Genomic DNA, 24,924 nt, shown 5'->3' on the forward strand with positions numbered 1-24,924 from the left:
TGCTTGGGATTAGTGTGTATTCATCCTGATTTCTATTTCTCCATTTCTCCATGATATACAAACCACTGTCTCTTAATTTCATATTGCTTTTTAGCCCAGCTCTCCCATGAAAGGATTTTCTGATAGAACAAGGAAAAAAACAAAACAAAACAAAACAAAAACCAAACCAAACCAAAAAAAAAAAAAACAACTAAAAATTCATATTCATAGAACAAACAAAGATGCAATTCTTTTAACCTAAATGTTGGTACAAATCCAGGAGTTCATTTTCTTTCTCTGGTTAGCACAGGTGCTGGGCAACCTATGCCATTTCAACGATTATTTTGTAAGGATTATGTCATGACAGTCACCAAGTCTCCCATGCTGTGCTGGAATCCTAACAGCTCCTTCTCCTCTGACGGTAATAGAGATCTGGGAAGTAAGGCAACTTTTGCCAGCTCCCACCAGTAAATATTTGGACAGAGAAATAACAAGGGTGAGAATTCACGTGTTAACATTGTGAATAATAATGGCTCACTGTCCAAGTTGGCATCAGAAAAAAAAAAAAAAAACCTATTCTGAACTTGCCCATACCTCCTCTTTGAAAATTGTGTGCAGCTCTGGTCTTGTTTTCTTGTAAAAAATATAAAAGAATCGGAGAAGATTCAGAAAAGGGCAAAAGTTATGATCAAATATAAGGGGTAGATTCTGTAGACAGAGTAGGACTGTTCAGGCGAGAAAAGAGATAAGGTAAATAGGTATTGCAAACACAAGTAACTGGAGGAGGGTGGCTAGAGGTCACACACTGCCTGCTTTTTTGAATACAGGGACCTGGTTGGGGGCATCATGCGAAGCAAAGAACCGCAGCCAAAACAGTCAAAAGGACGCTGACCAAGGAACTGCCAAACAGTCTTGTGAATGACAAATATGTGCATGGATTTAATGGGACAAAATAAAGCCAATTAAAGTGCAATTTGCTAAGGATCACTAACTACAAAAGATTACAGTTCTGGTATTTCTTGAGTTATTTGTAAGTGGTTGGAGGATGGAAGAGCATTCAAGGATATTATCATGTCTATTCAACCTATTTTTTTCCCTGTATGTTTATTTGTTTCAGGTTAAATTTTGGAGGCTGAATACTAGGCTAGGTCAAGCTTTGGTCTGACCTATTACTGGTATACTTTCATTCATTTCTAAGCGTTGAAAGAGCTGGTCAGTTCATGCTATACATGTGTCCGTGTGTGGGCACATGCACTGACAAAAGAACTGTTGAAAAATTGGGTCCTGACTAAATAGGTAATATAAGTCATTGATTTTTAGAATCAAAGACCTTGGAACATTTTCTCTTAGGGAAGTAAGTCAAAATTACAGCAGCAAAGATCAAATTATCTTTTTTTTTTTTTTTTTTTTTTCCCCTTTAGGTTACTTTTGGATTCACATAAAATAGAATGAAAAAAAATGGAATGTTTACATCAGGCCCCATAAAATGCAGAGTAGCTGAGTGACAGAGGAAAAGTATATTCTTCCTATAATCATTCGTACCATCTTATGAATTATTATCCAGCCAAGCATTTACTCTCTGCTTATTACCATGGTGTCTTAAAGACTTGAAATTCTGAAGTAATACAACAAAGTAATAAATGAATTCTATGTTAATTAGATATACTATTCTTAGGAGTAAAGAAAATTTTAGGAAATTAAGACATTTGTACTTACCTCTGTCTCATTCTTCCAAATCTAGCCCTGGATCATTTCATATTCACACAGTGGTGTTTTAAAAATAGAATTAGCTCCTAAACAACAACTTAGGTACTTTCCAAATTGTAAATGTACAGGTTGAATCCTTAAGGCAACACAGTTGAAATGCTTATTTAGAAATTCCACTTAAACTTATTACCAGTAGCAATTTAAATTATCTGTTGGATGTAATGTTGAAATAAATGACTAATTAGTGTCAACTTGCCAGCATTTAGTCACCAAGCTGCTTGGAAGCTCTAGGGAACAGCTTTATAACAATTTGCAGCACCCTCCTTAGAGAAGGACACCATTTTGCAATTGTCAGATATAATTTGACATCTCTATATCATTGCTTTATTCATAGCACTTCTTTTCCTACTCTCAAATTGGGTAGTTTCTGTTCTTCACTGATGATCTTCTTTTAACTGGTCTCGAAGGTGAAGTGGTTAACCAATATTTGCTCCCTTGCAGCATACCTGCTTAGTCCCAGAGCTAGCTTTATTGTGAAGGGAGTTAACTGAGATTGGTTTGTTCGCATGTCCGTGATAGCACAAAGGCAGGGCTTAACCAGTCACTCCTTTGTAGAGCATGTGGCAGTTCAGCTGGTGGATTTTATTGCTGACATACAGTCCTCCATCCACTGTACTAAGCATAAACCCCACCAAATATATGGCAGATCTCTCACGAGGTAAGAACAGCACAGAAGCTGGCGTTGGAAGCCTCAATTCTGAGGCACTGCATAATGGCCCGTGACATTACATAGTTTTAAAAAGACAAAAAGGGGGGTAGGAAGCACAAGCCAATGCCAATGCCTGCCTTGGTGTGCAGAGCCCCTCAGCAGTGATTGTCACAGTCTCAGTGTCACCCTTCAGCAGGAGAGGGCTCAGGCTCTGGCAGGGGCCATGCGGGGTGAGGGCACCTGCACTTGCCACAGAAGCTTGCTACCATGCAAAAACATTGTGCCAAGCTCCCTTTGCCTGCAAATTCTAAAAAAGGCCCATTTTCACCTATGAGCATGGATGATGGCTAGTGCATTGTGAGAACCACCAAGAGTTAGGCAACACTAAGAAACCCAGTTCACAACTTTTGCATCAAGAACAGTTTTTCTGCTGTGTTGCTTTTCTTATTCATAAAGTGTCTGATCGATCCATTCAGAAATATTCTCTTTTCCTATAACCAAACATGCTCATTTTTGCCTCTGAAATCTGTAAAAAAAAAAAAAACAAAAAAAAAAAAACAAAACACCATCTCAGTAGTATATCTGTGTAACTCTAATGCAGCTGTTAAGAGTCGGCTCAGCTGTAGCTCTGGTGGTTTAAACAGCCCCCATACAACATGAACGAGACATCATACTTCTGTGATACTTTGCAGCAGCTCAAGAACAGTTAGGATATTAGCTTTTCCTATGTAGTGAGGGGAAAATGATAAAAAAAAGATGTTTTTTTACCTTTTTGGATTTGCTATTTCATGGTAAATGAAAACAGAAGGAATTTGATTATCTGAATCTCTGTCTTGACTACAAGAAGCTGGGAGTGTTTCCTTGGGCAAGTCTTTTAACTTTTCCATGTGAAAGTTCCTTTCTTCCACCTCTAAGTAGTAAAGCTCACCTTTACAAATCTGTTTGGATTCTTAGATGAAAGCCCTGGTGCATATGTAAAAAAAAAAAAAAAAAAAAAAAATCCAAAACACACACACAAAAAAATCCCTGAATTTTATTAGAAATTTTTTATTTCAGAAACTGCTAACTCATCCAGGCACAGGGGCAATAGTTTGGCTCTCTTACACCACAGGCTGGAAAGCCCAGGGAGCACTGCTACTCTTGAGAAGCAGATGTGTTTTTCATCATTCATGAACTATCATTCTGGCCAGTGCTTGGAGGAACATTTGTGGACCCCAGAGGGGACCATGTCCATCACTACTAAGCAGAAGAGAGGGCTATTGCAACAGAGGGCCCTTTGCAGTAGTAAAAGCAGCCGGAAAGATTATTTGCAATTCCATGCAGAATCTCCCTAGGCTGGAATAAAATTTGGAATAATCTCTGTAATGTTCCGCATCTCACACTAACAGCAACATTTTGTATTATTAGAAATTACTTTTCCAAAATCATTAGGATATTTTAAGACCTAGGTAAGGCTGCAGATTCATCATGATTACTGTTAGTGTCAGAGAGGCTAGCAATTGCTTTTCTTGCCTCCTCCCCTATGCCGGCCTGTAAGTGCGTGCCCGATTGGGTGGCTGGCTGCCTAAACGCATGGGCCGATGAGCAGCTGTATAATCTTCACTGAGAGTCTCAGCAGAGCAGCCTCTGGGGCTCTGCCTGCAGCTCCTGGAGCTCAGGAAATGGCCATTAGCCGAGAGGGGAAGCAAGAGAGCAGATGCATCATCATCATCATCATCCCACCCAGTTGGGTGAAGCATCGACCCTGCCCAGAGCCAGCAAGCAGCTGGAGGACTGGAGGATAGACCTTGTCCTGGAAAGCCAGGGCACCATTCTGTTAATCAGCTCGCATGCAAAAAGCTTGAACTCCGCCTGGATTGATACGCCAAATCTACTGGGAAGCATGATTTGTCTGCCACACATGAAAAAAAAAAGATGTGCTGTGCTGGCTTCTGCAAATATTGTTTAGTTTCCATGGATTTCGTACTATTTTCAGTGTTCTTTGGTTATAAATTCCCTTGCTTTTAAAATAAATATTAGCTAGTTAATTTTAATGACTTTTCATTTATCTTACAAATCCATTATTTTCTGACATGTTTTACATGTTTGAAAACAAAAATGTTACTAGCTTTCATTTTCAGCAAATAAGATGGGAACAGACAACAGACCTCAATCAATGTAATATTTTTTAAAGAATGTAAATTAATTCGAAGGAGGTGGGAGAAGGCACATGTATTTGTAACACGCATTTAAAAATGTTTTTGCATTTGCATTTATTTTTAATGGCGTTTATGCCCTCTAGTGTCAGAAAATGTTATTGCAGCTAGTATTTTTTTAAATATTGACGATTTTTTTCCTTAACTTTATCTGTCACTATCAGCCGAAACTATTGATCTTTGTAAAAATGCACATCCTGGATTTATTCGCACTACAGATGTCCTACAGTTTCACAGTTTTGGTGTAGAGGTCACCTGGAGGAGTATTTCTATCCAAAGTAAGCTAATCTAAATACGCATTTCTGATCTGTCAAACACACAAAAATATTGCTAAATTGCGATTTCTGTGCTTACTTATTCTATCCTCCAAAATACACTTATTTTTCGCTTGAAAAAAAAATTACTTCCATTTTCAAACAAACAAACATAAGTCAAATAAACATCATTGTCCCTCTCATTTAAGATTGTTAAAGAAAAGACTTTCTCTGCTCACATCAAGGAAAAAATGGCCAAAAAGTATGGCAAGTTTCAACTACAATTCATACCTCTGACTTATGAAATATTCCATTTTAGAGCCATCATAACCCAGTTTTTATTAAGTTCAGGAATAAGATAAATATCCAATGATGCCACAAATACAGCCTCTGTTGTCTGAGAAATCCCTGCATTACGGGTATGCAACATCCCATATATTCCACTCATCAGTTAGAAAGCAGTATCGCTTGGGGAGGTGGATGTCCGTGGGTAAACTCTGGCATGGCAGTGCTTAAATTGCAGATTGGGCATTTGAAAACCCAAATACATTTATGTTTCCCAAGGCCCTACAACATCTCAGCCTTTTGTGTATGATTCAAGCTGCATTTCATGCCCCCCAAATCTGCCATGCAAAGCACTAGATCATGTCCGTGTTATGCAGATAAGTACTCTGAAAGATCCAGTATTTGCAAAATGAAGGAATCCACTGGCTTGCTGTCTTGCTTTACAGTATGGAGTCAAATATGCAGAAGTGGTCTGTCGCCTGTTGAATACAAATATCTGAGACAAACACACATGCTATTAAATCCATCCATCACCCCACGATGTCACCCAATGAACAGATACCCACAGACTGCAAGCAATAGCACATGTCTGACCTGTCTGGACTATGTCTAGTGAAACCTAGGCATTAGTTTGATCGTGTTGCTTCCGACTTGTGATTTGATAAAACTTGATTGACACATCTAGTTTGTCATAGCCTTTTCCCTTCCCTTTTTGGCTAATGAAGTAGAATGCACCTGACTGATAACAGGGATCAGTGCGACATCTCTTTTTCTTCACTCATCCAGAGCATACAATATTGGGATGACACTTCTGACATTACAAAATTAGATTGTCGGTACAAATCACAAATGCCCAAAGACTGACTGGAGCTTTGGCCATATGTGGAACTGACTATATACAAAGCTATGAAAAGACTGCAACTAGGAAAAAAAGCACATAAAGGAGAATATGTTTGCAGTTACAGTGTGAAGAGCAGTGAGACAAGCAGGGTAGAACTAGATAAAACCCTGAAATAGTTCCCTTTTGAAAAATGACTCTGAAAATTGCTTAATAAGATTCCATATTTGTTGTCTCCATGACTGAAGAGATCAGATTTTCTGCAGAATTTAGAATTTGTTTTAGAGATCAAGGATAAATTTTCCACTTTGAAATACAAGCACCACAAAGCTTCTCTGCCATCTAAAAGTGAAGTGATGTTCTTTTTCAGTTTAGACTTTCCAAGGAATAAAGCAATTGCAGATGGGGTAAAGGAAGAAATTTTCCCTTCATTTTATGTCATATACTTCCATTGGTGGTATTCAGTGATATATGATGTATAACTAAAGGTAATGTTTAATTCAGTAGGAGCAACTTCATTAACAATTCTGGTCATGCCTACACTAGACTCAAATCTGTGTCACTGTCCCCAAGGTGATCAAGGCTAGTCAGGGTAAATGTAGTAAAAACTCCATTTTGTCACAAAAGTGAGCAAATATGTTTTTTACTCTGTGCAGGAAGGTTGACTTCTTGCAAGTAATTTTTTTTTTTGACTGTAATTTTATTTAAACATCTCCAACACAGTTTATCAACAGAAAAACTAATTACGCAGGGGTTATTAATGATGTGAAAGATATTATTAGCACTAAACAATGGACAAACAACAGTATGTTTGGATAATGTCACTGTACTACAACTTATTCAAGCTGAAATAGAAAAATAATCAAAAGCAAGTTATTTTCAAACAAGCAGTATATCCATCTACCTGTCATTTTGCCCAGAAGGTAAGAAAAGCATTGCAAAATACCTTCATGTATCAAACAATTCTAATTTTTTTATTTTATTCTGGAACACTGAAATGTGAAAAGGCACTTCCTTATGTCAGTAGGTAGGTTCACACATAAATACTGAAATGTTAGGGACTGATCAGCTAATAGTTCCTGTCCCTAAAGCATCAGTCTGCACTTGATTCACATAATTATAGTGTCACATTATCAACAGGATGAACTATATCCCTGAGCAACTTCAAACCAAATAAATTAGAGGCAGCAATGCCTTCTGTCCACAGCAGCCATCAGTGATGATGTGATCTTATGAAGGTTGAACAAGTTAGCATTTCAGGTGATAGACATCTAAATATAGGTTTAGGAATCGAATTTAAGTCATCTGTTCCAGTAGTACTGTGTGTGTGTAAATTTTGCATTTCAAGATCTGGTCATGTCAGGTGTGTGTAAATATATATTGCCTTTTAAATAGCTTTCTGCTGATACACTTTGATTCAATTTAAGAAAATAGTTGGATTGTATGTGAAAGGATGAAGTAAAACGGCAGTGAATACTGTAAACTGACAATGATTGTCGGTGATTTGGCCCTAGGACTTCTCCCCCCTAAGCTTGCCACCCTGGCCCCATGCCCACCACTCTGCTTGAAAAAAACCTGGGGTTAGTTAGGTGTCGGGGATCCCATTTGTCAAAGGGACCTTGAAAGGTCATTTATCCACTTCCCTGTCCAAAGGCAAGAACAGCTGGGCATGCATCACTCCTGACAGCTGATAGCCAGCTCTGGCTTTAGGAGGATAAGCAGCAAAAATGCCTATGTTGTGAAGTGCAAATGTTGATATGAAGGAAACTATGACTCTTCCTAGTATTTTTCCAGTTTTATATATCTTGTAATTAAGACTAGCTATATTTATAATTTGGATTCTATTACATTATGGATTGTTATCCAATCCTGCATGTCACAAAATCAGAAACTAATAGCATTCAAATTCTGAGCAGGTGAAAGGGTTTATTAGTAGAAATATTAATGTTTTTTTTTCCTGTGAATATTTTACACTTGAGCATGCTTTGTAAAGCAACTAAACATTTATTTTACACACCATAATCTTTGTCAATACTCAAAGACTTGGTCATCTACATTATGTCTGCCTGGATGGCAACTTATTTGAACATTTATGTTAAACACCTTTGTCTTATCTTACAAAATGAAAGCTACTCACTTGCACCTACAAGGTGATACATAATCTCCCTTTGACATATGCTGAGCTCTCATTTCTAAAAGGTGTTCTCTAACCCCATAAAGATTCTCCATCATCTGATATCCTCATTCCTTTATCCCCTTCTTCTTGTGATGAGGTGCGCAATTTGGACCATGAGACTTGAAGACTCCACCCATCTTCTCTATTATTTTTCTAGTTCCTTCTGAACAGACAGATCTTGTTTTCCAGACAGCATTTTCCAAACACTGCCGCTCCTACAGTTCTATTTCTTACCTTTCATGTAAATTCTTTGTAAGAGGCAACATACTACCTCTCTGCTCACAAGCATACTAAATTCACATGCTACGATCAATGTTGAATAATAACTTAAAATCCAGTAAAGTTCAAAACCAAATGGTACTTGAAAGTGATTTATTTCTTTATTAAACTCTGTACTATGTAATTACAAACTTGTCCTATAGAATATGGCACTCTACAGAGTGCAAAAAGCTGGTATCTTTTAATAAGCTGTCACTGGAATGCCTCTACATACTTCAGCAGCACTATGTTCTTACTTGCTGGACAAAACAATATCCAATATCATAAATAAAAGTGATAACCCTAGTAATTCTGATCACTGCCAGGATTTGCAGTTAGAATTTGTTTGTTTGCTTATCTGCGGCTTGAGTTTATTGTGTTTGCTTTCAACTAGACCATAGAAAGGACCTCTGAAGACCAGCTAGTCCAGCCTCCCACTCAAAGGTGGCCTATCAATGACAATAGCTTAGGTCAGCCATACTTTTGCCTAACCAAGTGTTGAAAATCTCCAGGGATAGAAAGTCCACAACCTCCTGGACAACCTGTTCCAAAAATATGCTACCCTCTGGTATGAAAGTACTGTATCAGCTTAAGTGAGACAACAGAGTATTCAGATTAGCATCTAATTTACCAAGTGGTCTCCCTAGGATCTTGCTGATGGAAAGTGATGAGTTCTTCCAACAAGAAAACAGTGTAAGGACTTAACTTCAACATTGATTTTTTATTTTTTTTTTTTGCCTTAGCAAGGTCACTCCCTTTCCATTGCAGTAGAGGTAGCCTGGGAAGATCACAGGAGATAAAACATATATACCCACAGTTTGATGGATAGGATACCCAACATTAGCTTCAAATTAAAATTATGTGTACGCAACACGTCATGAATATGTGTATAAAGCATTTATATGCAGCAAGTATTATTTACAAAATAAGTAAAATCTACTGTGCAATTAATTCATCTTGAAATTCAATACCTAAGAGATTATCTGTCTTTACTTAGTGTTTTGTTTTCTTTAATCTAGATATGGTGACATGGTGCCGAAGACAATAGCTGGCAAGATTTTTGGTTCAATATGTTCCCTGAGTGGTGTCTTGGTCATTGCTCTACCAGTTCCTGTAATTGTCTCCAACTTCAGCCGTATATACCACCAGAATCAACGAGCAGACAAGCGCAGGGCACAAAAAGTGAGTTTCTAATTTTTCCCCCTTTTGTTGTTGAGCAATAGATGAAATATGACTTTCTGTATGCTGTTCATCCTCAAAGTGAGCATTACTTAGCAAAATGACTACAATATGTATGTGCTACATGCCTATTCCATGTCCTAGATGCAAATATTATGGGTTTTTTAGTGGGAAAAAAAAAAAAAAAAGCCAAACAGTTAATTTCTCTTTTCTGTCAAAATTTACAGATCCATTATTGTGGTTATTCATTCTACTTGTTAGACTAGATCTAGTATTTTCAGGCAATAGCTGCAGGCCCACCCACTGAAGGTTCTTCTATGCTTTTCAGGCAGACTTTCTCTCCACTGGAGCCTTCTGAGAAAAAAAAAAAAAAACAAAAAACAAACAAAAAAAAAAAAAAAAAAAAAACAACAAAAAACAGACAAACAAAACAAAACAAAACAAAACACTAAGAATGATTTCTATAGTCTATCCTAACAGCCTGCTTCACTAATCCATGTATTTAATTCCCAAGTTCATTTCTCTGGGGAATCTGATTTGGGGGGAAGTTGTCTCCTTAGCTCTACTTTGCTTAAAAGGCTTCAGAAAAAGAGCTTAAGCAGGAAAAGCCAAAAGCAAAAGTCTGTTTTTCTATCTTCCTTGGTTTGCTGAGTCTCCCACTAAAACACCAGCCAGCTCTACAACAAGACTTTTTCCCTCCCTGACCCATATAGGCAAGGTCAGGAGCCAGGCAGCTGCGGCCAAGCCTGGACGGACACCTTCATCTCCACATCACCACGGCTGTACCAGTCCCAGCCCACTCCACCCAGCCCTGTAACGCTGAGCAGCTCGGAGCCCCTGTTGCCACCTGCAGCCCTGATAAGGGAGCCGAGGTCCATTCCCTTCCGCTCCTCCGCTGGTGGTGGTCGGAAAGCTCTGGGTGCAACACAGGCGGGCAGGATTGCCAAGGCTGAGGTGTCACCACGTGGGTTTTCTGTCGTCCCACGGCCTCTCTTCAGAGGTCCCGAGTCTCCAGTGCTCCAGAGAGAGCAGGACCGCTGCCTGAAGGGGTGTGCAAGCAGGCCATGACTGGGGACTACGTATATAGACAAGGGAACGCCGGCAGCCGTGGGCTGCACCTGCCGCATGTAGACAACAGCACCAAGTTTAAAGATTCCTAATGTTTGTGTGTTTCTCTCTGGCCACCCTTTTGACTGATTTCTTCATAAAAAAAAAGGAAGTAAATGTATGCAGCGACACCATTCCCGGAATATCTTAAAATCAGGAAGAATAGACGCACATGGCCAAGAAAGTCAGTCACAGGCCCAGGATGAAGATATGGGACCCTTCAATGGCCACATCATGGAAGAATGATGTCAGATGAGGAAAATGGCTATAAAAGAAACCAGACATATCCCAGAAATGTCATACCTTTCTAGAAACCTGATTTCAAATATAAGCTGTTTCAGTGATCCAAACACCATACCTTACCTATCTACTAATTTCACCCACCCTTTTGCGTGCTGTTTTGTCCCACCTGCCAGTTTCAGCTGAGCATTCCCCTCTCCCACAGCTGGAACATGCAGAGAACACATCACCTCAACGCTATATTGTTTTTGTCAAGAACTTTTCCACTTCTGTTTGTGTAAGGGCGACAGGCAGAGCAAGGGCAGTATGTATCAGCCAGCACACAGTGCTTCACTGCTGTGCCTCCGAGCATTGCACCAGTCACGGGTAACAGATCTGCTTGATCCCAGCAATCAATGTGCCTTTTCTGAGCTTTCGTAATAACTGCAGACACAACAGCCTTACTTCAGATAGAAAGTGTCTCCTACTGCCTGTCATGAAACAGAATTTTCTATGCCTGCTTTACACTTGCCAGTGAAAAAGAGATGGACTCCAGAAAATACCTTGCAAAAATTAGGTTGGCAGACTGGATGCTATTCCTCATAATCCCTTCCTGAATAGAAACTGCTTGAGTTAATAACTGACTTTTTCTCCTTGCAAAACAATGAGCTCATTGTATGCTTCAAACAGGAATATGAAGTGATGAATGGCAATCCTGCCAAGTGTCTTTTCCTCTGCTCCCCAGAACAATGCCAACAGTAAGGATGAGAGATTTCCTCTGACTGTGTTTATGCCCTTCTTGCGTTGGATAAAATGGCTTTGAGGTCTGATTAACTTAACACTGGATGTGTGTTTCATTGATATCTCCTATTGCAAAGCTAATATCTCTCAATCTAAAATGACTGAGATGTTGAACTGAATATTTCAGTCTGACAGACTGAAAAAAAAATCAACAGAAAGTACTTCTTGGGTATGTGTAGTCCATATTTAGCAATATTTAACTATGAAGTATAGCCTTGTATTTCACAGGAGCGTTCTACTGCACTGTATAAGAATATTCAAGCAAAAAGGTCACATTATTGAAGTTTGAAATTCATTCTTCATGCAGTAAAATGGAAGCTTTACACAGTTTTCTAAAATAAATGGTTCCCTAGGCACCAACCTTATTTCTATTCTCTAAAGCTGAAGAACATAAGCTGGAAAGAAGGTGCTCTTTCATGTAGCGCAGCATGAACCCCTGCAGGCAATGATACCCCTTGCTGGCTACAACAGCTTCCATCTGATTGAGAGTTGTATATTTGAATTGTGCAACTTACTTTATCAATATCTCATGCAGAAGTTTAATCAAAGTAGTCTTCAGAAATGGCAAAACATTTGGACTGGAAGGAAACTCTCCACTGAAGAACTGAAATATAGTCACAGAAGCTACTGGCAATTTTCAGCAGAAAAATTTTGTCACTTATATTAGATTTGTTCAAGAGCCATGTGACCATCAGTATATGCATTTACTGAGTTCTGCACAGTCATTCAAGATTAGACAATTCCATTTGTTTCCTTTTGGCAAATAGATGCTGGGCATTATTGCTCAGAAGATGGAAGAGAGAAATTTATTTATATACCATCTTATTTTGAATGCATTTTAAAGGAAGCTCCTGCTTCCAACCGTGGAAATACATTGTCGTAATTACCTTGAAATCTCACTTTGTAATACAGCCAATATGTCAGCAGGAGATGCCAGTTTTCCTCTGTCCTATAGGGAGCTCATTGGCAATCAATATATAAAAAAAAAAAAAAAAAAAAAAGGAGATGAAAGTAAAAAATAAAGAAAAATCTTCTGTGCTTATCAGAACACTTTCTCCTATCAGATAATAAGGTCCAGTGATCTCACCTATCCTGACAATAAATAAATAAATAACCCAAAATAGATATTGGAATTCAGGGCAGAACTAATTATGCCCTGTAGTCTTACTATTCCTTCTCCTCAAGCAGATTTATCACTACTGAGACAGTTTTGCAGAATCCTATTTGTGGAGCTTTTCTCAGCTAGAGACATCTTCAAGAGGCCAAGTTATTTGGCTGCCCATCCATGCCTTCAGGTGTCAATAACAGATGTGTTGTGACCGCTCCATGTATAAAGGAAAGGAGGGGAAAGGGCAAAGGAAAAAGGAAAGGAAAGGACAGAAAAGGAAAAAGAAAGATTTAAGTAAGCTTGGATACAATTTCCTGTTCCGTATTTGATAGGTATCGAGGGTTAAAATATGGCTAGACCTTTGCAGTGTCATATTCACTGGGATGACTACCAGCACAGGGAAGGGAAAGGAGGAGGCGTAGCCACCCTCTTGGAATGGGTGTCTGGCCACTCAATGGCAGCTTGGCTGCAAAGCTCCATCCCAGCAGCAACAGCTCTTATGATGACTATGTCCTCCTTACCCTGACTGAAGCATTCCTTGCTGGATGCCTTCCCTGTTTTCCATACATCTACTTTTCTGCATCTTTTGAAGGCAAGAGCCTTGTATCCTCTTAGCTAGCAAGTCCTAAGTGCAGGTCCATCTGCCCATTATTGTTCATTACCTGATAACTGAAGGAGCCTTAATTTTAGTTGCCCAAGCACTTTCTCCCTAGAGTGACTTTGCATGGTGCCTCAACAGAACACCCAATCAACTACCATCAGCTCCAAAACCTGACTTAATACGTAAAATTCAACCTGAGTCTTTCGTGTGAGTATGGTCTTCTACCTTCACATAGCAAAATATATCCTGAAGGCTGGCTTGACATTATTATTTATTGATTGTACATGATGGATTTATCTGTCAAGTTATGAATAATTAGTTACTAGATAAATATCAATAGCTCTAGGATAAATTGCCACAACTGCTTAACAGCACCTGGCAGTCTAGAGCTGAGCGTTTGCAGTAGGAAACCCTGCTAGCCATTATGACTTATTTAAATGAGATAGGCCATTAATCTCAGTGGGGTTGCAGAGACATAACTAATAGAAGAACATACTCAAGATTTTTGCATTTAGCACAAAAGCATGTAGAATTTGTGTTTACTGAACAATAATTTGAATAGATTGTGAAAGCTAAGCACGACTAAACAAATATATGAACCTTCTTTAATTCCATATCCATTAGTGTACAAAGTAAACAGCATTTTCTTCTCTACTGCATGCTGACGTCCTATAAATTATTGTCAGCTAATCTGAAGACAATTATTTGCAATTACTGAAAATTAGAAAATCAGAGCATGAAATGTGGGCTTGATTTTTCACTTGAAAACAAAATATACAGGATGGCTTTATGAAAGACTAAACAAAAAATGATGTAAACAACAATGTGATTGATTTTGGAGTAATTTTGGCCATTGCTTTAGGATCCATAGTGTTGTGGTTTAACCCCAGTTGGCCGCTAAACACCACTCAGCCGCTCGCTCACTCCACCCCAGCAGGATAGGGGAGAGAATCAGAAGGGTAAAAGTGCAAAAATCCATGGGTGGAGATAAAAACAGTTTAGTAAATTTTTAAAAGGAGGGAAAAAAACAAAAAAAAAAAAAAAGAAAAAAAAAAAAAAGAAAAACAAACAAACAAACAAACAAAACAAAAAAAAAGGAAAAAACAAAATCAGACAGAGACGGGGGGGTGGGGGGGGGGAAACCAGACCTAAGGGAAAGAAGTGATACAAAAGAAAAGAATGACTCACCTTCAACTGACTGATGCCCAGTCTGTCCCAGAGCAAGGACAGCCCCTGTCTTCCTCCACTTCCATCCAGTTTTATTGCTGAGCACAATGTCATATGGTATGGGATATTCCTCAGGTCAGCTGTCCTAGCTCTGTCCACCCCAACTTCTTGTACACCCCCCAGCCTACTCAGCAGGACAGTCTGAGGAGCGGAAAAGGCCTTGACTCTGTGTAAGCACTGCTCAGCAGTAGCTAAAACATCCCCACGTTATCACACTGTTTTCATCACAAATCCAAAGCATAGCTCCATAGCGGCTGCTATGAAGAAAATTAACTCTGCCCCAACCAAAACCCATACACACAGAATGACTGTGAAGGAATTCTTATCTTTTAATTGTAAAAGATCATTAAAAATAATAACTATAAGGTAAGTAATTAGTAATTTTTGAGTTTTTATAGTAAGACTGTTAAGTAATCTGGTTAGCAGCAGGAGAGAGACAACAGGAGCTAAGTACTAAATTACGTAGACTACCAAGGCTTCTTGCACAGCAAATTGAACAGAGGCTCTTGCCAAAAATGATTCCCAGTACCGCAGTAAGCCCTCCCTTAAAGTGTTCCTGATAAAATCTGTCTCTTAAAACAGCTGGACAGCTGAGGGCATCTTGAGTGTTAAAAAACGGATGTTGTAAATACACCACAGTGCTACACTGAGCACTATTTAAAACCTTGTTAAAATAAATGTTTATATTTCTAAAACTGACAGAGCTAGCTGCTGTTGAATAACAGCAAATTGCTTTTGTAAAGTTTCTATAAATGCAGCCATGGACAAGGACACATCTCTAAGTTGTAAAATCTAAAGCAAAAAAAAAGTAAAAAGCGATGCATGCAAAAGAGAAGTTCAGTGTAATACAAGGGTTGCAGTAAGAATTAGAGCTCATCATCAGTTTCTTTAGGAAGTTTCAGACGAGACGATTATGGTGAAATTTCATCAGAATAAGTAAAAGAACTGTATTTCAGCTACACTGGTTTTGTCCTAGACAATGTAAAAACTACCAAAACCAAAGTTTCACATTCAATGGCTAACAGGGAAAACCTCACAGCAAAGAAGATAATCTGCTTCAGGAGAACTTAATCCTCCTTTTTTTTTTTTTTCCTAGCTATTCCATGAAAAGGGAGAGTTAGGAAGGGCTTTGCAGTGGTTGGAAGGGGCAGCTATCGCTCCTTTTCTGTTGTACATGACAGAGAATGCAGTTTGCAGACTGAAGGAAAATGCAGTTCTTCTGTAATCACAGTTTTCCTGATGTTATCACATCATTTTGGTGTCCTTCTTTGGGAATTCAATTCCCAGAGCACAGCCCTTAAAATCCTGTGGCTGACATAAGCTTTTAATGATCTGTTATTAGGAAATGTGAGGAGTCACAAGACTACTCATGCTACAGGCTCTGATACCAATCAGGCAGAAGCACTGAAAAGAAATCTTATCACTCTAACAGATTTGTAAACACCTCCAGTTTCAGGAGTATTTTCTGCAAACTGAAGTATAAGCATGGAAGCCACAATGTCTGGTTCCTGTCTTGGTAATAGATTTATTGTTTTCTCTCTGGTAAATGATGTAAACTCAGGCCATCTGAATGAGTTTCAGCTAGAAAGATGTAAGCTATTACTTTCTACCTCACAAAAGCTCTCTAAGACACAATAAATTTGTATTTGCAAAGCAATTTCAAATCATCACATGGAAAATACAACCTTAGCATTTTATATGTTGTAGCACATCGATACATTAAGATAGTCTGATGAACCTTTATATTTTTTTATATTTCATTATTAAATGGTGCTGCACCACAATTATTGCTTCAATCACTGAAAGAGAAAATGAATATGCATGCTAAAAGGAAAAGCATAACTAATGTATGTAAAATGTTTGTTTATTAAATCTAATGCATCTCCCCGTATAAAGAGCACGCTGAAAAGTACCTGACTGAAATCACTTATTTATGGGACTCCATGTTGCACACTGCAAAGGCACCTCTAAAACATCTTGAGCAACTAAGACTAAACAGCAGTGCTAAGAGAGACCTTTAATATATTTATGAACATAACCCAGCGCACATGCCCCAACCCATGACTGTTCTGCAGTGCACATAAATCTCTTCCCCCAGCCTTCAGCCCATCATGCTGGTGTCGCATCTCAAGAGCTCCACCTTGAAAATAACCTACTTTCTGCCTGCCCAAGGAGATTTTTAGTTGCCTGCCCTGAGGACTGAGCCCTAACCACATTACTGGCCCTGGACGTGCCACCAAGGAGCCCGTGTGAGCCCAGAGCGTGGGAGCTGTGAACCGTTTCCCCCCCAGCCAGCTCCTGGGGACCCCAGGCCAGCCCGGTGTGTTGCCCCCCTGGGGTGGCTCGCTGCAGCCCGTCGGGCTGCCCAGGGCTGGTCAGCCATGGTGATCAGTGAAAGAGCCCTGACTGGAAATTCACCCTTTGTCCAGCCTCTGGGGAATCTGCTCGGGGTGACGGAGTGCGGGGCTGCAGGTGTCCTTCGAGTGCTAACAGGAGGAAGGGGGAGGTAGGAATTCACCTCTGCTGACACACTGTGCAGGTGACCCAGACACTTCACTCCTATCCACTAGAATAAGGTGCATTAACTGTGTTGCTGGAAAGGCTGTGTGTGCCAAGGAAGGTGACAAACCAATCTGTTCTTCTAAAATGGCCAGCAGATCACAAAATGAGGCAACAGCCTCTCATGAGCTTTTTGACTCAGTGTTGCACATATGCACAGCATTATCTTATTTTCTTTCAGAACAATTAAAAGATGATAAATACATGACATATAACATAAGCCAGATTCTAGCCATGTTTGCTGTTAGCTGTCATTAATTTCTTGGCTCACTGTTGAGATGATTTGTGAATTTGAGGCGGTGAGTGCAAAGCAGTGTGGTGTTGAGCCATTCCTCATAGTCAGTTAATTATTAATCATGACATAGAGATCTGGCGGCTGCAGTGACCAGGCTGCTTCCTTTTGTAAACGTTCAGGGATTCTCAGTCATCTCATGCTGACGTTTAATGCCACAGAAATTGGGGGGAAGAAGGGGAAAATGCTCTATTTTCTGAAAATATCAACTGCATAATTATCAGATATGAAAATCCCTACTAAAATATCAACGTCTGTATTTCAAGTTCTTCACTGTGTCTCCTTCTGTGCTTCTGCAGCCCTTCCACTTCAGGTGACGCCTGGCGTTTGCCTTTCAGAATCGAATACCTAACCATGAAGACAAACAGACTCCCTCTTACACATGTAATCAGCCACAAAAATTACACTACCAGAAGGCCATCCTAGAAATCACTTAAAAGCTTCTGTTTTCCACATTATTGGCTGAGTGAATCTTTTCTCCATGCTTTCCCCTAATGTTGGTTTCTAACTGTTATACAAAAGTCAGTGGATGCAAGTGCCCTTCACTCACAGTCCACGTTCCACTCTCGGATGAAAATCAGCTTTACTAGCAATGAAGCTCACCTGAGGAATCTCAAATCTCTCTGAGAAATTTGATGCCTGCTGTCTCTGAAAAATCAGGTTATGAACAGATTATGACCAATGATGACAAGTATTAAGTCTGATTACACCAATAGACATGAAGAGGTAAAAAGGCTTTTAAAAGGCCTGGCAAGCATCCAGGAATGTTGGGAGAAAGCATAAAAAACACCACCACGTTCTGCTACTCTGAAAACCCAGAAGACTCTGAGAAACCAGCTCATGGCAGTTGCAATATTATGGGTTTTTTCTGAACTATTTATTTCCCTTTAAAGAGATTTTCACTGCAGGAGCAGCTGAGATGAATGCCCATGCTCCTGACCCACAAGGCATAAGGAGTAGCACAGTTGCAGCAATGCAAAAAAAAGGGAGGCACTTACATGCTGATCTGTCTAATCTCTTCTCTAAAATCATTGTTCTTATTAGCTGATGCATGCAAACAAATAAAAACTTCTGTCATTTGCATTTTAAATAGGAAGACACTCATGATTTGCTCCACCTGGAGGATGGATGCGATGCAGCCTTTCAGTTGCTATGATATTGGTATTCATAAGCAGCTGATTCCAATTAGCCATTTTAGATAAACAGAGTAATAGATACAAGTGACAGTCTTCCTTTTGTCTATTTACACAGAAAGCCAGACTTGCTCGAATTCGTGCTGCAAAGAGTGGGAGTGCTAATGCCTACATGCAGAGCAAACGAAATGGCTTACTGAGTAACCAGCTGCAGCAGGTAATGTTTTTATATCCTCCACCTCCAGAGAAACAGCTTAATGACAGCCCAGCAGTAGCTTATTCAGTTTATCACCAGGGCAAGTCGACTTGGGTCTTTAGGCAATGTTATCTTTAGAGGTAGATTAAGGAAGGATAAATTGGACAATTACTATTGTTGAAGCTTATAAGTCAATGAGAAGGTATTAAAAGATGAGGGAAATGGCCAGATAGAAATGCTGGATTCAAATGTAACCTACATTTTTAGAGTTAGATTCTGTAGAAGACCTTGCTAATAAAGGACAGTATTTGCCTCTTAAGAGGTATGTTGGGTTTACCTCACTTGATTTTAGACACGTATAACATGGGTGACAAAACCAGGCTCATCGTCAGTGAAGGAAAGGCTTAGCTCCAGGGCACCATTTCCACAGAGGGGTGTTTCAGAGTGAAAAGCATTCCCTGGAAGTGCCTACTTTGCTCTAAGGAGAAGCTTGGTGATTGCCACAAACATACTGAAATCTAATGTTACCTGAAGCAAATTCCCCCCTTACCCCTGCCAAGGAAGCCAGGATCAGAGGCGGGAGCCCCGGGCAGCGGCTGGGACTGTGATCCACAGCGACCCACAGCCCCCCTTGGCTGCTCGGAGCTGGAGCCAGCTGAGAAAGACTGAAGACACAGTGGTTTTTAATCCCTGCCATTTTCTGGTGTTTAGGCAATTCCTTGAGGGATAGAGGAAGGCTTTCATTCCTCTATGCCCTTTCTGTTCAATGTGTGTTAAAAAGCCCAATGATTTAACTACAGCCTGAAGAGGAGGAAGGGGCTGTCCGTCCACCCGTCTGGTCTAGCACAAAAGACGAGCAGTCAGAGCCCTCGCTTCCTCTTCTGCTTGAAAGAACTCAAATCTTTGAACTACAAAGACAGCAGATAGCTTAACTGCCATGCAGATTTCAAATATCCCAAACTTGAATTTTAATCTTTACTATTATCCCACTTCCTCTCTATTTAGTTTCCTGCTTTCTAGTGAATAATTATGAAAGCAATTAATAAACAGTGGATGCTTCCTATTTAATTCTTCATTCTGTGTCAGTAACATCTGCTATACGCTTTCCAAACTCAGCAGATTGGGATCACTGACATGAATTTTTGTGTAAGCAGAAATACCACAAATTCTTTAGTGCTATGAAATGATCCCAGGAGGACAACTATGGTTAATTTCCTTCAAATGAGGCACATTCACAGGGAAAAAAAAAAAAATATTGTCACTTAAATTTATGAGAATTTTAAGTATGCATTGATTTAACATTCAAAGCTTATAGGTTGATTGCACTTGTAAATTTTACTATTCCACCTATGCATAAGAGACCTGAGATGGAAACATTTAAAAGGAGGTGCAAGGAAAAGAAACAAAATATTTTGATTAAAACCCAAACAAGCAAAAGAGAACTTAGGTCCAAAATTATTTGGGTTATACCGTGTAGATGAAGCATTGCAGTTATGCTACCATGTACAATCCAGATTAGTTCTGATCAGATATTTGGATAAGAGCCCTCTTGTTCATAAATGAGAATAATACGGAGTTCTATGTATTAACAGTCCTCCAGTGAAGAAGAACAGGCCTTTGTTAGCAAAACTGGCTCCTCCTTTGAAACGCAGCACCACCACCTGCTTCACTGCCTGGAAAAAACTACGGTAAGAAAAGAGAACTGTGTTTTCCTGTGAATTCCAACACCAGCCTAGTTTTGAATGTTTTCAGTTACTTCTTCTAGTTAATAAGCCTTTATATGAAAGCAGTTATCTGGGAAGAAAAGCCATTTTATCTTATTTTCAGGCATTATACCCACTGCATATAAATAACAGATCTTGGATGAGAGCCTCATCAAGGGTGAAGGATACTGGCATCAGTGAGATGACATCAGTATAGCTAAGCTGTACATGACCTTCAGTATGGTTTTCATACACTCCATAATGTAAACATTTACACTTTTCTGCAGTACAGTTCATAAAACACTATTTGTAATCCTTACAGATTCAATACTCAGTGCAGACAAAGCAAGTTTTTGCCTGAACAAATGTTGGGCTTTTGTACAAGGAGAGCACCTGAGTGTTTCCTTGGATATGAACATGATTCTCACTGAAGTGACTGGAAAAGAGGATCCCCAAGCATCCTATTTTGAAACTTCAAGTGCTTAATCCAGATGGAGGTGCAAAGCTTCAAAGTCTTTTGACTTCAGTTCAGACACTGAGATCCCTGTAGAAATCACTGATGTAATTCATAATAGCCCAAATAGGCTCATGTAGATTTGAAACTCCCTATAAATCAAAAGGACTATTTATTATGTGCTCTTTTCATTTTTTCCCTGGTCAATACCTGAATAATTATACAGACATAAAGGATAGTAAACGACAGCAGAGTTATGATCCAGTAATAACTGAGTGCCATGGTTACTCATTGTACATTTCTGGACAGATAACATCACAGCAATAACCCTAATCATCTGTAAGTTTACATTATTCCTCCTTTATAATTTCCTAAGGAAATTAAGAACATAAATATTAGTTATATTGAATTTAATCTTTGTAGATTTGGGAATTTTACATAGAGCGTGCTAAAATTATCTCCTTGTACTTCTATATTTTTGTGGGGGTTATATTGTCATGTAGAATTTACCTTGTAGGTAAATTGGTCAACATCCATTCAACTACCATTTACAAATTTACATTGTCTTATAAGTTCCAGTTGCATGTAAAAAAATTATATGAGTCCTCTTTAAGTTTTGTATACATAGAGGAACTTTATGCTATTTTGTCTTATAGTCTAGTTTTAGATTTTCATTAGAGGAACCCAGTAATGCTTCTACTATATTTGATGGAGAACAGTGTGAAAGTCTTTCTGCTCTTTTGAAAAAGAGATTAAAAAGCTTTCCCAAAACAGACATTGCTAAATTAAAATATGTTCATAGAAACATAGAATACCAGGTTGGAAGGGACCTCAAGGATCATCTGGTTCAACCTTTCTTGGCAAAAGCACGGTCTAGACAAGATGGCCCAGCACCCTGTCCAGGTGAACCTTAAAAGTGTCCAATGTTGGGGAATCTACTACTTCCCTGGGGAGATTATTCTGTATGTATTTGTATAATCTAATGTTCTCCTTTCGACAACATTTCTTAGTAAATAGAATGGCCCAGTTGTTACATCACTTAGTAATATGTCATCCCACAGGTGCTTATGTCTCCTCATTCTTACTTTTGGAGTATTCATTTTTATATAATGTGTTGTAGGACAAAATGTCTTGCTTCCTGCTCAGAGTATAATACGGTTTCTTTGCCAAGATTCAGGCTGGATCCTTTTGGAACATTTTTGAGACATTTTATACTAGAACCTGATAATAGCAATCTATCTTAAAAATTGTTCCACAGTTGAACATTATAAACATATTTTAAAACCCTAGTAGTAGCCACAGGTCTTGTCAAGCACTCATAGAAATCATGGAAAAAAATCCTATTCATTTGGTGGGAGCTGGATTCAGCTCCCAAAGTTTCATATTTCCTCTAATCATAATTGTGGAATATGTAAGCTTTTTCTTTTTTTTTTTCCTTTATTTAAAAAGAGGGTTTTTTTTTTTCAAAAAAAAAAAAAGGATAAATCTATGAAGCAAGTATTATCTTGTTTCCTAAATCTGCATAGGATCTACTTTCTTTTTCACTTGTTTATTAGGTCCTGCTACTGGCACTGAATTCATATGACACATGAACACAAAAATGTATGCAGGTGTTCCAAGTTGTATTCTGCAGATCATTCATTCCTAAAATTTTAGTGGGAACTTGAAATTTTGGGCCCTCAGCTTGTGGAATCTGGCAAGTTGCTGGCTCATGGTATAACAGCAAGGGTGAGGTGTCTTCTTAGCCTCTCATCATCCTCTGAAATATCATTTGATATAAGCATCAGTCCAGATGATAATGAGCAAAGGTGTATTTTCTCTTTTCCAGCAGTTTTAAATCAATGGGATGAGATCTCTTCTACTCTTAGAAATTCAGAGTGGGCAATGCTATAGAATTCTGTGAAAATTGCATTAATAATGAATATAATTGCACTGAAAGTATTATTTTATAGGCTACTTTTAGATAATTTAAGAACAGTTAATTAATAAGTATAATTAAATCTATTAACTTGAGCCATTACATCGTTTCAAAATGTTTCCAGTCTATATTAAAGGTTCACTCAATAAACCTCTTTAATGGACCCTACAAATTGAATTCTTGTTGGTTGTTCCATAAAAGTTTTAGGAAGCACAAAATTACTTTTAATCAGAAAACGAAAAGAGTTCTCAGCAAACATACTGCAAGCCACTGAACGTAATCTAAAGATGGCAATTAGGTCATTTTTTCTCACTGAATTTTATGTCCACATTCAAAATCTTGATTGTGACTGACATTTGCCTTACAGAAGTAAATTTTTAAGCAAGTTCTTTCTTTCCATATCACTTGAAATTGGCATTCGTCAACACCAGTCTATTCCACAAAAGCTTATGTCTGAGTGAGGAACAGAAGAAATTAAAATAGCAGTAATATGCCTATAAAAGTATTTCCATTTGTTGCAAACACTTGGCCACAGCTGTTACTCTATTTACTTTGTTCATATATCTTATCTTAGCACTATACTGTAATTCTGAAAAACATCAGCACCTTTCCAATTAGTGCATCATTCTTTAAATGAAAAAAATATTTTTTTCTCATTCTAATAAACAAAAACGTACCAGGATAACAACTTGAAGTGAGTGAGACTGAGTAAAACAATCCAGAACATGCATGGTCCCTAAACCATTCCCCTAAACTATTCTCAGGATATGCAGACTGATTCCAGCAGTAACTGGAAAGATTTTTTTTTAAAAGGAGGCTTTCTCAAACTGCACATGAACATATCTTAATCTCTGCTTGGTTTGGCCTACTACTTTAAAATGATTGTAAAAATTTCTCCCTCCGCCACCCCCTATAAGCAACACCACTATTTCACATTCTTTCATACAAAGAAAATGTGGAAATCACGTCTGTGTGTGAAACACACCCTAACCACCTACTGCATCAATGTAAACAGGATGTTTGTGTGAATCTAGATTCAGCTCTATGACAACCCTATAGAACTACTGTCTATATTGGGATTAAGCAAAGATTATATTAATAAAGAATATTTAACTAAATGTTCAGTCTTCCAAACTGCTTTTGATACATCCATCTACAGTAATTAGGAACTTTTGGGATGCTTTCAAATAACCTCCTTCTCCTGTAATCAAAACTTCTATTTGATTGAATCTTCTTCTTTTACATAGATGCATACCTTGAAACACACTGTTTCACATTCTGTTTTCTAGCATGTAATTCAAAAGGAAGCTTAATAAACTCATCTGGAAAATATTTATGAATTTTATTGTACTATAGTTCAATATAATAAATCTTATTTATTTCCAAATGACATTTAGAGAATTTACATAAGCACCACTTGCATTTTTATTAATAAACATAATCCTCTATTTTGTGGCACTTCATAGATTATACAAATATTTATAATGCAAACTACATTACAATCATGTGCTATTTTACAAAATAATTTGGATTAACATTTTCTTATTTAGAGCTCTTAGCGTTTTGTTCCAGCGTTTACATTTGTATTGGTATTCAGCCCAGGCTAATATGGGCTAAACATTGTAATCAAGAATAAGCTGTCTAACTTTCCCAGTTTATTCAGTTGCGTCAATTTAAGCCTTTAAACAATCATGATTAATACGTTCGCTTTAATTATCTTTCTGTGTGTGCTTTGTCCCTTTGTTTGTCTGCTCTGGGCTAGAATCATGAGTTTGTGGATGAGCAAGTCTACGAAGAGAGCTGCATGGAGGTTTCCACAGTCAACAGACCCCCCAGCCACAGCCCCTCTCTCTCGTCTCAGCAAGGCGTTACCAGCACTTGCTGCTCACGAAGACACAAAAAGACTTACCGCATCCCAAACACCACCGTCACTGGCAGCCGTCCAGGCAGCGTTCAGGAGCTCAGCACCATCCAGATCAGATGCGTGGAGAGGACGCCTCTGTCTAACAGGTACTTCACACCCATC

At 38.6% G+C, this 24,924-nt stretch overlaps 1 protein-coding gene across 3 annotated transcripts in view; it reads left to right on the top strand.

The window, feature by feature from the left end:
• KCND2 (potassium voltage-gated channel subfamily D member 2) overlaps positions 1-24,924 on the top strand; it is a 288,978-nt gene that overhangs the window by 259,148 nt on the left and 4,906 nt on the right. For all 3 annotated transcript variants that reach the window (XM_042792252.1, XM_033011429.2, XM_042792253.1), the window contains exons 3-6: positions 9,421-9,583; positions 18,746-18,844; positions 20,416-20,511; positions 24,661-24,908. In XM_042792252.1, the coding sequence (XP_042648186.1) occupies positions 9,421-9,583; positions 18,746-18,844; positions 20,416-20,511; positions 24,661-24,908 (606 nt within the window). The remainder of the gene's footprint in view (positions 1-9,420; positions 9,584-18,745; positions 18,845-20,415; positions 20,512-24,660; positions 24,909-24,924) is intronic.

The sequence above is a fragment of the Tyto alba genome, unplaced genomic scaffold (genome assembly GCF_018691265.1).
Source record: "Tyto alba isolate M040663 unplaced genomic scaffold, T.alba_DEE_v4.0 Super-Scaffold_2, whole genome shotgun sequence".
Classification (NCBI taxonomy): domain Eukaryota; kingdom Metazoa; phylum Chordata; class Aves; order Strigiformes; family Tytonidae; genus Tyto; species Tyto alba.